Raw genomic sequence first — 13,200 nt, 5'->3', positions numbered from 1 at the left:
TCAGAAAAAGTTAATAATTGTATTTCTTGTGGGAAGCAAATACCTCATAAGGGCATTCATTCTTACTGTATTCCTTGCCTAGGCCCTGACCATAACGTTTCAGGTTGTCAGTATGATTTTGCATTAAACTATTTTGGAAGCAAGTTTAATTAATTATCCAGAAATGTCGTCGGATAGCCATCCAACTACCGGAGTTGACAAAAAAACGCAAAGAAAAAGACAACCGAGGCCCAAAACCGACGAAGCTTCTCTTAAGCCAGTCACCGGTTCTCAGTGAGGCGCTTTTGCAGCCCCTGATGCCCACTACTTTAGAGTCTCAGGCAGCTACTAACTCCCACGTGGAGTCAGCTATACCGCTGGAAACTCAAGGTATTGGAGCCTTGGACGTTATTCCTTCAAATGGGTCTGGAGCCGCTGAGCAGGCACCGGCTTCTGAGGGTGTTTTCAGACCTAAACATCTATACATTAAACCGACTTCAAAGGCAAAGACTAAAGCACCTTCAAAGGCAAAGAAAGAAACTCAAGAGCCACGTGGACAGGCCTCCATGCCCAAAAAGCAGATGCTCAAAATGGCCAAAGACTTGATTACCTTGATCAGGGGTTCCCAACCCCCTTCTGATAAGAGGCCTAGGCAAGAGACTGACTATGAATCTTCAGATCAGGTTTCCATTTCTTCTGATCAGAAATATTCTCCCCCCCCCCAATGAGGATTCTGATGCTGAAGAATCTATACCTTCAGCTTCTCCTCCTGAGGACTATTCTTTTGGGGAAACCTTACATACCATTAGGGAGTATTTCCACTGGGAGAGCCAAGATTTTTCAGAATTTAAAGAGGCTCAGGGATTTCCTGTTACTACCTCAGCACAAGCCACTAGCCATCCCACCTGTGTTAGACATTGTAGATGATGTGTTTTCGGAGTCTAGTCTTACCCCTGACTCCTTACCTCCAGCTCCTGTTAAGCCTGACAGATATTACAGGGTTCCTGACTCTCATAAATTCCTTTTTAAAAACCCTGCTGCAGACCCAGAAACTATTTCTCAGGGTCCCAAAGGAGTTCAGGCTTCCGCTGCAAAAAACCCTACCCCCTCTGACAGATTCTAGGGCACTGGATAGATGGGGAAAAAAGGTTTACACATCTGCTACCTTGGCTATAAGGACCTTAAACTGTCAGTTTCATATGCTCAAATATCAGCAACATGTCATGGCATTGCTTAAACAGAAAATGTTGTTAAATTCTGAATGTGCAGAAAATAAGGAAATGCAGGATTTACTGCATGCAGCTGAACAAGTTGGAAAGCACACTTTGCAATGTGGTTTTGATTCTTTAGAGGCCTCCTGCAGGGCCGCAGTTACAGGTTCTGTAATTAGGAGGCATGCTTAGTTAAAGGAACATAATCTGCCTGATCATGTTAAAGTTAAATTATTAGATGCACCTTTACAGCATGATATTTTGTTTGGTGTTAAGGCAGAAAAGGTGTTAAAGAAAATGGAGGACAAAGCTAAATCTAGGCAAACGGTCAAAGATTTTTTACAAGTACAGCCACCTAGGTTTAGTAGACACTGGCCAACAAAGAATTGGTCCTTTCCTGTGTCAGACAGACCTCGAAGGGGCAGACCCAGATGCCCTAGAGGCAGATCCCAGCCGCAAGGTTCATTCTGCTCAAAACAATGGGGGGCTTCTACCTCCAAAGTTAGAGAAGACAAATCACAACCATTCAGGAAACAGTCCCAATGACTTCTCCCTGCCTATACCAAGCACTTATCTCCTGGAAGCCCCCTTAGGGGGAAAATTAGCACTTTTTTCTCAAAATTGGCACACTATAACCCAGGACAAGTGGGTCTTAAATATCGTGTCACAAGGCTGCAAGTTCCATTTCCATACCCTGCCAAAGGCAAACGGCTGGCCAGATCTGCCAAAAAATCAATGGGCAGAGGCACAAAAACAAGTCTCATCCCTCATGGACATGGGGGGCCATTCATCTAGTACCAGCGCAAGAGCAGGGACAAGGATTTTACTCAAGACTGTTCTTGGTACCCAGAAAGGACAAGGTCTGGAGGCCAATACTGGACCTATCTATTTTGAACACATTCCTGGATATGCCAAAATTCAAGATGTTGACTTTGCAGCAGCTTCTGCCCATGCTGGGCAAGAACACTTGGCTTGTGACTTTAGACCTAAAAGAGGCATACCTGCATGTCCCAATCAGACAAATATGCAGACGATACCTCAGATTCAAGGCTGGCTCAAGGCATTACCAATTCTTTGCACTGCCCTTTGGCTTATCTACTGCGCCCAGGGTCTTTACAAAGTGCTTGGCACCAGTAATTGCATTCTGCAGACAAAGAGGAATACAAATATATCCTTACTCGGACAGTTGTCTAATTCAAGCAGAGAACAAAGACATTCTTCTACAGCATCTGGCGTTTGTGAAAAGACTTCTAACATGCCCAGGGTACACAGTCAATGAAAATAAATCAAAACTAGTACCCTCTCAAGAGATAATATTCCTGGGTGCAAGCTTAAATACAACTGCCCAGATGGCTTATCTCATGCCAGACAAACAAAGGCAACTGACTACCTATTTCAAAATGCTGGCAACAAAGGCCCAGTTATCTGCAAAAAAAATTCTGCAGGCTTTGGGCTTCATGGCATCCTGCATCTTAGTAATTCCATATGCAAGACTGCATATGAGGAAACTTCAATGGTACCTAAAAAGTGTTTGGACTCAACATTGCCACAGCCTGGAAACTGTGATTACTCTCATTCCTTGCCTGCAACAGGAGTTTCGATGGTGGGCAAAGGCTTGTCACCAAAACAAGGGACAGCCATTCACATTACCCCCAGCCAGGCAAACACTAACAACGAATGCATCAGATTATTCCTGGGGGGCCCACATGGCAGGAAGATACATTCAGGGCACATGGACCTCAAACCAAATGCATCTACATATCAATCAAAAAGAGATGCTAGCAGTTCAAAATGCCCTCACAGCCTTCAAGGACCTACTTCATCCAGGACAACTACTTATAAAGACAGACAACACCACGGTCATGTAGTATATAAACAAGCAGGGGGCCACACATTCTTACCCCCTTTGCAGACTAGCCATGACTTTGTGGGACACAACATTGACTTACCAAGTACATCTGCAGGCACAATTCCTGCCAGCAAGGAAAAATACTCTGGCAGACGAACTAAGCAGAAACCTCATGGATCCCCACAAGTGGCACCTGGATCCACAAGTCTTCAGCATGATAACAAGGAAATGGGAATGCCCGGACATAGATCTAGTTGCCTCCCCTCACAACTACCAACTAAAAAGATTCTGCACAAGGATTTATCACAGACAAGCATGGAAAGTGGACGCCCTATCTTTCAGCTGGAAAAACTATCAGTATATGCATTTCCCCCTCTGCCTCTCCTCCCCAAGGTTCTCCTGAAGGTCGGACAGGAGAAGCCAAGGATGATACTAATTGCCCCAGACTGGCCCCGCCAGTACTGGTATCCAATACTAAGGAGCTTGTCTCAATGCCCGTCTTGGACCTTACCTCAGATACCTCATGTACTGTCCCAGCAAAACAATCAGATCCTGCACAGCCAACTCAGGACTTTAAACCTGGCAGCATGGCGGATAATGTAGTCATACAAAACACACCTCTCAGTAAAGCTGTGATGGATGTCATTTTGGAGGCCAGAAGGCCTAGTACTAGAAAATCTTATTCTGGAAAATGGAAGAAATTTTGTGCTTGGAACCAGGCACAAGGAACTGATACAGCTGTGGCAAATATTCCTCAGATTTTGCAATACTTAACTGAGATGCTGGACAAAGGTCTATATTTTTCATGTATTAAAATTCATGCCTCTGCCATTTCGGCTCATTACAATACAGAGCCACCAATATTTTCTCATCCCTTACTAAAACAGTGCCTCAGAGGAGCCAAAAACTTAAGGCCTCCAAGAAGATCACCAATGCCTGCATGGGACCTCAACTATGTCTTGGAAAAACTCACCCTGCCACCTTTTGAGCCAGGTGCTACGGCTGATATAAAGTTTTTATCTTGGAAAACAGCTCTGCTCCTAGCAATAATTTCTGCAAGACGAGTTTCAGAGCTTCAGGCACTCATGGCTGTGGAACCTTTTATCATTTTTATCCAGACAGGGTCTCTCTGAGGACAAACCCAACATTTATGCCTAAGGTGGTGTCCAGTGTGGCTCTTAACCAAACTATTCATCTGCCAACTTTTTATCCAAATCCACAGAAGAAGGGGGAGATAATTCTGCATTCTTTGGACGTACACAGACAGCTTAGATTCTACTTGTTCAGAACCAAAGTTTTCCGAAAGACAGAACAATTACTAGTGGCATATGCTGCAGAATCACAGCAAAGGGCTGTCTCAAAGCAGACTATTTCAAAGTGGATAGGCCACTGCATTCGTTTCTGCTACTTACACCATGGCAAGCCAGTGCCTAAGGGCATTAGGCCACATTCAACCAGAGCTGCAGCCACTTCAGCAGCCTTTCTCAGAGGAGTACCAACCAAGGACATTTTAGAGGCTGCTACTTGGAGTTCAGTGCACACCTTTACAAAGCACTATCATCTGCCACTCTACTCTAAATCCAGGGCAGGCTTTGCCACTGCAGTTCTGCAGGGCCTCATAGCCGCTCCTAATGCTGTTTAGCTCCAGCCTCCCATCCATAGCTTTGGGACTCTACCCAAATGTAATGACTGCAACAGTGAAATACGAAGAACATAGTACAGTTGTGTACACTTACCATAAATGTAGATGTTAGAGTGTATTCACTGTTACAGTCCAGGTTACCCACCCGCCATCCCCCTTTCTTCTGATGGAACCTATCTTTCCTTCTCTGATTTATACAACCTATGTGGTGTTTTTGCTTGTAGATGAAGGTAAAGTTTATATTGGTGCATATATTTATATGTATATAAATTTTGGCTACCCTTTTAGGGGGCACCTGACATCTGGGGCAAGAAAAACTAAAGAAAATGGCATCGGCCACATCTTTTATACCCCTGACGACCTGACGTCATGGAAGGGGCGACAGTGGCCGACGCATTACCCAGGACTTTGGAATTCAGGCCGACTGAGGGCAACCTGCCAGCAGAATTACCCAAATGTAATGACTGCAACAGTGAATACACTCGAACATCTACATTTATGGTAAGTGTACACAACTGTACTTTTCCCTCCTTCCAGCCCCTGGTTTTCTCTATCCTTTCTACCTTTCCTCTCTATGGCCAATTTTACTGGCAGTGGTATTTACTTTTTACTGATGGTGTTCCCCACCATATAGTAGCTGCTTATCTGGAGGCTCCTGACATTTGGGGCAAGAAAAACTGATGTAATGGCGTCTGCTGCCTGTTTTATACCCCTGACAACCTGACGTCATGGAAGAAGTGACAGCATCCGCTGCAGAAATCCCAAGACTCTGGTATTCGGGCCAACTGAGGGCTACTTGCAGGCAGATAACCCAAGTGTGACGACTGCAACAGCGAATACACTCTAACATCTACATTTGTGGTAAGTGTACACAACTGTACTTTCTGGAGGTTTCAGGTAGAACTTCCTTTTAGGCTGCAAGTAAACACTCTTGTCTCACTCTTCTGGCAAGGCACATTTAAGCCATCTCACACTGAAGTTAACAATTTGGTTACTCCACTTCTGTTAATAGCTAGAGATCCAGGGTTTTCAAGCAGAATGGGGGATATTCTGTCATCTTCTCAGTAACTCTGTACCCAAAATATATAAAGAATTGAGAAAAATTGTTTTCTGTCTGAACTGTGCATCATAACCTGGATCTTTGTTGTGCCCAGGTTACCTTGGTTCTTCAGTAGATACTTCTCTTTGTCATTTAAGGTACATCTAACTGCTGTGTTCATCATCTTTAGCTTTCCTTAAGATTTGCAAAGTATTTCTCAGAAGAACCCTTCTTTTATGTCCTCCAGTCAGGGTCCTATTTTTCCCTGAGACTTGCATTTTGTCCTGGGAAAGCTGACTCTTCCACCTTTTGAGATGACAGTGTCGTTAGAGTTTGTTTTTAGTGTGGAAGACCCTTTTCTTCCTGGCTGTGAATTAAGCTTGAAGGACTTGATTTCTGAGCTATAGGCATTATGCATCCAATCACTATGTGGGGTTTTTTATATAGTGAGGGTTTGTTTGTGAACCATTACCTCCTGTGTCACAAAGGTTGCTGCTGAGTCTACCTAGAGTCAGTCAGGGTTCTAATGTTTTGCAGCAGTTATTCTAACAAATTCACTGCATCAACAACTTGAATACTCTGTAGATGGAAACGAGGCATTTAGTAAGTGCAATCAGTTGTTTTCCTAGATCTGTAGGAACTAGTGAAGAAAGTTACTAAGCTAAGCCTGGTCCATTGGCTTTCAAGTTGCATTTCCTTTGTCCATTATAGGCATGGGAAGAAATTACAGGATTGCTAAAGGCACCTCATCTGCCTTTTTTCCTCAGGAGGAGTATTTGGATGACATTTGTGCTGTGCTGGTGTGGTCTCTGCTGAGCACCTTTTCAGGACATTGTAAACTGGATATTGTTTCTAGGTCCAGATTTTTCTTTGGAGTTCCTGTGATCAAGGGCATGTTTTACTAACCAGTCACCCAGAGGAGTTACTCAGAGAGACTGTCCTTGGAGATGGGGGAGAGAGGTTCAGGAAATCATTGGTAGGAGTAGCCTGGAAATGTTTTATCTGCTGAGCAGAGCATGCACATAGCACCTGTGTCCCAAGGGATAATGAAAGATTGAAATTTCCAGGCAAAGCTAATGCTATGTAGATCACTTTTATTTGCTTCTGACTTTTGTCCATATCACCAATATATCTATTTTTTTTTGTGGGGTGCACTTGTACTGTGTTTGGTGCATAAGTATGGATTGGCTATTATAAGACCTCCAGACTACATAACATTGTTGTGTGGGATTCATTATTTTGTCTTTTTTCCTCCCTAGTACTGCCAAGCTTAATCGACAGGTTAGGAGATGCTAAAGATCAGGTGCGTGAACAAGACCAAACACTACTACTGAAACTCATGGAGCAGCCTGCTAATCCTCAGGTACGTTATCTTGTACTCTAAATGTCTGTTTAGAAGCTTAAATCCTGTGATAGGGCATTTTTTTGGGTAACATTTTCCTGGTTATACTATAAAACTGGTTTTGTCTAGCTTTGCTGAACAGATCTTGAAGTAACTAGTAGGAATCAGAGGGAGCCTTTTTATGTTTTGGAGTGCTTGCTTTTTTTGTTTTAAACACACCTTTATTGAATTATCACTTGTGACAGAGGCAAATTTACATTTATACAAAAGTAATCAAATTGTATTAGCACATTAACGAACATTATACTTCACATATATTGCTGTATACTATATAACCTAAGCAATATGACATAAATTATTCAGTTCCTGCTCCTCTTTTTTTTTTAAACAAGAAACATTTTTATTAAACTATCGCTTATGACATTAGCAGTCGTACATTTATATCATTGAAAACAAACCACACTGACACAATCCTAGTTGCAAGCATTTTACATCACAAACCATACTCACACTCCCAGTTGCAGACATACATCACTTATAATCTACCTAGTCATTTTCAGTCCAACATTACATAGCTCATTTAAGTGCTGCCTTCTTTTAAACCTTATTCCTCCTGTGTATGTATTGTTCCCACAATTCCCATTTTTTCCTACGTAGTTTGCTTCTACCCTTTTTTAAATATCTCAGTTCCAGTTGTTTTATCTCTGTTACTATAGCCACTACTTCTAATGTAGTTGGTTTAGATTTTGATTTCCATTTTCTAGTAATTTTTTTTGGCAGCCACCATAATTAGACACAGCAAGGCCTTATCATGTCTAGGCAATTCTGATTCTGTGTCATAGCTCATAAAAATCCTCTCTCTCGTCACACAGATCTGCCCACCCAGCATCTCTGACAGTGCATCCCGCAGGGAATCCTTAAAGTTTGCCAACTCACCACACTGTCAGAAAATATGTTCCCAAGCACCTCTTTCTTCCCCGTCACACTTCCATCATTTGCTGTCTACCTGAGGAAAAATTCTCTGGAATCACTTGGGTATAAAAACATTTTACAAACTATGTAAATAAACATTTCCAAGCAAAAATTCTAAATCTACTAGATTTTGTTGCATATTTGGGAGACGCACATATATCCTTCCATTGTTTCTTTGTGAATTGCTTATCCAGTGTCTCTTCCCAATCCTTTCTAACCTCCTCTGATTGATTGTTATAGTTTTCATGCAATATTTTATATGCTCTACTAATTCCTTTTTTAATGGCAGCTTCTGTTCCAGATTCTACTAAAAACTCTACCGGTGCTGATCTTTCGTTTAGGACCCCCCCCCCCCCATGTCTTTCTCTTTGCCTATACTCTGATATCAATCCTTGATAAGGAAAGCAATCTCTAACCTGCAGTCCAAATAAATTCTTGGCCTCTTCCCATTCTATTTCCTTTCCCTCATTAGGTTATTTGCTCCCAGTACTTTGGTTCCTTTGCCAGTTTTTTCCAGTAAATTCCAGTCCTTTCTTGCCTATTGTCTGTATCCGTAAATGTAGTCATCCCTATCGGCGGAATCTCCTTTCTCCATTCCCATGTTCACTTAATTTTTAGAATACTTTCTGCTATTTTATGGATATAATATTCTGTATGATTACTGTTGTTGTTAAATGCCTGCATCCAAAATCCCAGTCTCACCTTGATTATTGAGCGTCCCACCTGTTTCAACATCATCATCTCTTTCCACTTTGAATTATAGATTCCTGCTTGTGCTATGTATAGGAGCCTTAACTATGTAGCTCTGAAATACCCCTTCAAATTGGGCAATCCCAATCCACCCTCTTCTACTGGAAGAATCTGCTTATCCCACTTGACTCTTGCCATCTTCCCCTGCCAGATAGTCCTTCAACTCTTTATTAATTGCTATCCACACCTTCTCCTCTGGTTGATAAAAATATGCCTGAACTGGTGTATAAGACTAAAGGGACTAAAAACATTTTGATTGCTTGTATCTTACTATTCCTATCCATATAACAAAGCTTCCATTTTCTCAGTTTTTGTATTAAATTTTCTTTAGTCGCTTCCACATATCCCTAGCTGCTACAGCAGAATAATTTTTTAATCCATACTCCTAAATACTTCATTTTGTCATGTCCCCGTAAGTATGGATACTGCTGAACCAATTTGTGTGTGGTACATAATTTACCACTATTACCTTTGTTTTAACTTCATTAATTTTGGATCCTGAAAAGATTTGAAACTGTCTCAAGTGTTCCACAACATTGTAATGTCTCTTTCTGGTTGTGTCCGATATAAAATAATATCATCTGCAAATAGAGCCAGCTTTTTCTTGACTACCATACCAGTTATATCCTTGAATTTCTGAATCCCCTTATTTTCTTGGCCAGTGGTGCTAAATATAATCCAAATAACAAAGGGGAAAGAGGACACTCCTGCTTGGTTCCTCTGCTCAAGCAGAAATTATTGGAGAGGACCACACCCACTTTAATTTTTGCCTTTGATCTCTTATATGTCTTTCTAATCAATCTTATAATTTTTTCAGGAAATGCAAATGCTTCCATTGCCCTGTTTATAAAGTCCCAGCTAACTTTGTCAAACGCTTTCTCTGCATCAAGACCCACCAACAACATACATTTTGCTTCCCTCTGGATTATCAATGTTCTGTTAATGTTGTCAGATGTTTGCCTCCCCTCCACACAACCACATTGATCCATATCTATCAATCGTGGCATTACTTTTTTCATTCTTTTAGCCATTATAGATGTGAACAATTTATAATCATGGTTTAATTTTGAAATGGGCCTGTATGAAGCTGAGTCTGATGGATATTTACCCCCTTTAGATATTACAGCTACCACTACTTTCTTCCAGGATGTTGGTACTTCTCCTCCTCTTAAAATAACGTTAAACAAAACCTTCCAAATCTTTTAGTTGTTTCCTTCCTAGCTTCCAAACTAATACCATCTATTCCTGGGGACTTTCCTGTAGATTGATTATACATCACCATTTTATCTCATCTCCTCCTATCCTCCCTGTTAGTAATTGAGCCTCCTCTACCTCTAACCTTGGCACATTTAATTCTTCCATAAACATTTCCATTTGTATCTCTTCTTGATTTCCATATTTCTCTGATTTATACAGACTTTCATAGAATTTCCAAAATATTTCTAATACTTCTAAAGGCTCTCTTGTTACCTTCCTTGTTATAGGTTTCCTAAGCTTGGCGACAGCCCTTTCTATTTTCTGTTTTGAGTGCTTGCTTCTTGGTTTACTGCAGGTAGCCATCAAACGTATCTGTTCTGAGAATAGCGTGGTTAGCACTCCCTTTGACTGGGTACATCAGAACCTTTCTCCAGCTATTGCTTTTATGTACTATGCAGTTTTTCAGTACAGTCACCATATGTAGTTTAAATGCCAGCCTCACATAGCTGTGATTCCAGAACTAGAGTTAACCAGAAGGTATTTTGGGCACTTCTGCACCTGTCTGATCCTCAGTTTGTGTGCACAAGATAGTATGGAAAATTTGCACAAATACTTGATTGTGTATGTATTTCCCTTTCTGTTGTGTGCATGAAATGGCTCCTGTAACTCAGTTAACATTCTTGTGCAATCAGTCCTTTATAGGGTATGCTGCTTTCTTCCAAGAAAAATCTATCAGTAAAGTTTAATGTAACTATATGTTTGAAAAATTGCCATGTGTGAGGCCATTACATAATTTTTAGTTACATGTTATGAAACTGTCTTGAAATGCAATTCACTGAAGTGGTAAAAGACTGACTCACCATAAGGAGCAGCATATTGTTGTTATGGTAAGATGGTTAGGTATGGCTGACATCTTCAAAATCATCACCAACTCCTTTCCCTTGGGACTGATATTGAGGATGGTGGTGGTTAATGGATATTTGGGAAAAATCAACTCTTATGGTTTGCTAAATACTGAGCCCAGTTATGTTTGCACCATTTGGTTGGCTAAATATGCAGAAGTATTGTTCTTCAAACTCACAAAGTATGTTTATATTAATGTAAGTAGTGCCTTTTTCAGACTTGCATTGTAATGTGAAGGTCATGGCAACAGATCACAGAAGGCCAGAATTATATGCTATGCCACTGATGACACAGAGTGAGGAAGGATGTAGAGCTTTTGTGATGGTTCATAAGGTTTTGGTATCTGGATTATGAGCTCTAGGGTTTCAAGGAGCCTAATTGCAGTTATCTGGTGTTGGACTTTTTTTTAATGCTTGCATATATTTGGTGTTACTTTTAAACACTGGCATGTGGACACTGAGAACTAGTCATCTTTCGGACATCTTTGCTTTATGTGGCAAAACAGGTACGATTTTGTTGTGTGTAACTAACCCCCCCCCCCCCCCCCCATGGAGGCTGGAGGCTTGGCATTTATTGAACATGTACTGAGGTTCCAGTAGGGTTAAGTGGTCATCCAGCACACAACTTTGTGCATGGCCTATTTTCCACTTAGCTTGTGTGTGCACGTATGTGTGTGTGTGTGTGTGGGGGGGGGGGGGGGGCTGCTAGCTGCTCATCTGAGCTCCTTGTACCCCTACCATCCATTTGCTGCCTCGAAGGATTGCATGTAGTTAAAGTTAATCTTCTGTAGAGACAGAAAACCTAGATTGCTTATGCTGGGAACAGGCTAAGAAAGACATTAAAGGAAATTATTGGAATCCAGGATCTGTCAGAGCTCCATCTGTTAAGCAAAAAATCTAAGTTTCTCTCTGTTATTCAACAAATTCTCGCATAGGGTATGGCAAGACTTGCACATGTTTAAACTACCATTGATGAAAGACATATTTATATAGTGTTGCTGCTATCATTCAACCAAAATGGCACTGACAACTTAAAGCACATTGTACTATATGGGGCTCCTCTTTTCTACAGCCCCATTGCAGTTTATTTATTTATTTAAAATTTGTTTACTGGAAAAGTTCAACTTGGAACAAAGCCAATTTTCAGCGGAGGCCTGGGAGAAATGTTCCAGACGCATGTCTTAGTAACATGGTTGGAAACCGGAGTACCCGGAGAAAACCCACACGAACGCAGGAAGGACATGCAGACTCCACACAGAAGGCTCTCCAACTGAGAATCGAACTGGGCAACCTCTTGTTCTGAGGAGACAATGCTACCACTGCGCTGTCCTGAACAAATCCTCATATAGGGTATGGGGTTGAGATTCCCTATGTTACCTACTTCCCCTTGAACTTAATTATTGTAGCTTCAACTTTATTTTTATTTATTTTATTTTACATTTGTTAACCCGGGATAGTCCGACTGGACACAGGTCCATTTTCAGCAGAGGCCCTAGGAGAAAAGCTCCACATGTGGATAGTTGCATAATAAACAGTAGCAGTTTTATACAGTCACATATAGATACCAGTACAGAATTATAGGATTATATGCATACTTGGAATACATACATACTTAAAATTAACATTGTAGTTTTCTTGTTTGAACTTCGACATTTTTAGTGGTACAAGGCTGAAAAAGGTAGCATGTCATTCAGTAGTACAATACATATGAGAATGAGACTAAGTCTGAAACATTGACTATTTTACAGATAGCCAGGTAGTGAAGAGAGTGGTAAGCTGGTTAGTCAGGGTTGGTACAGGGGCACAGCCAGTGACTTTTTAGGAATTTTTTGAGAGATGTTTTAAATTTGTTAATAGTCTGGTTTGCTGCAAGTTCAGCAGGGAGCCGATTCCAGATTGTTCAACAGAGTTGCAAAACAATGAGTCACCTGCTGAGTTTTTAGATTTAACAGTTTGTGCCAGTTTTTTGTCAAAAGACTGGAGAGTTTTTTAGGTTACTGTAAGGGGTAATTATATTTTTGAGTATGGGTGTGCTTTCGGACTGATGGAGGACTTTGTGGGCAATTATTAATTGATTATACTGGATTTGAGAGGGAAACTCTAACCAGCCTAGAGATTGTAGATTAATACAGTGGTGGGTTCTATATGCTGAGCCTGTGGCAAATCTGGCTAGGGTGTTGTAGCAGCTATTGAATTTATTGAAGTCAGATTTACTCAGGTTTGTATAGATTGGGGAGGCATAAAGAAGGGTTGAAAGTAAATGTGTTTGGGCAATAACTGTGCTAGCAGTTGGGGTTAGAAATGCATTAATTCTATA

The 13,200-nt window shown here is 41.1% G+C and overlaps 1 protein-coding gene across 1 annotated transcript in view; it reads left to right on the top strand.

Annotated features, from left to right (window-relative positions):
• CLASP1 (cytoplasmic linker associated protein 1) overlaps positions 1–13,200 on the top strand; it is a 4,127,769-nt gene that overhangs the window by 422,433 nt on the left and 3,692,136 nt on the right. The window contains exon 4 of the mRNA XM_044073692.1: positions 6,980–7,083. Coding sequence (XP_043929627.1) covers positions 6,980–7,083 — 104 coding nt within the window. The remainder of the gene's footprint in view (positions 1–6,979; positions 7,084–13,200) is intronic.

This window comes from Protopterus annectens, chromosome 6.part0 (assembly GCF_019279795.1).
Source record: "Protopterus annectens isolate FY-2018-M chromosome 6.part0, PAN1.0, whole genome shotgun sequence".
NCBI classification, from domain to species: Eukaryota; Metazoa; Chordata; order Ceratodontiformes; family Protopteridae; genus Protopterus; species Protopterus annectens.
The sequence above is the reverse complement of the archived record's forward strand: the minus strand, read 5'-3'. Positions and strand labels throughout refer to the sequence as shown.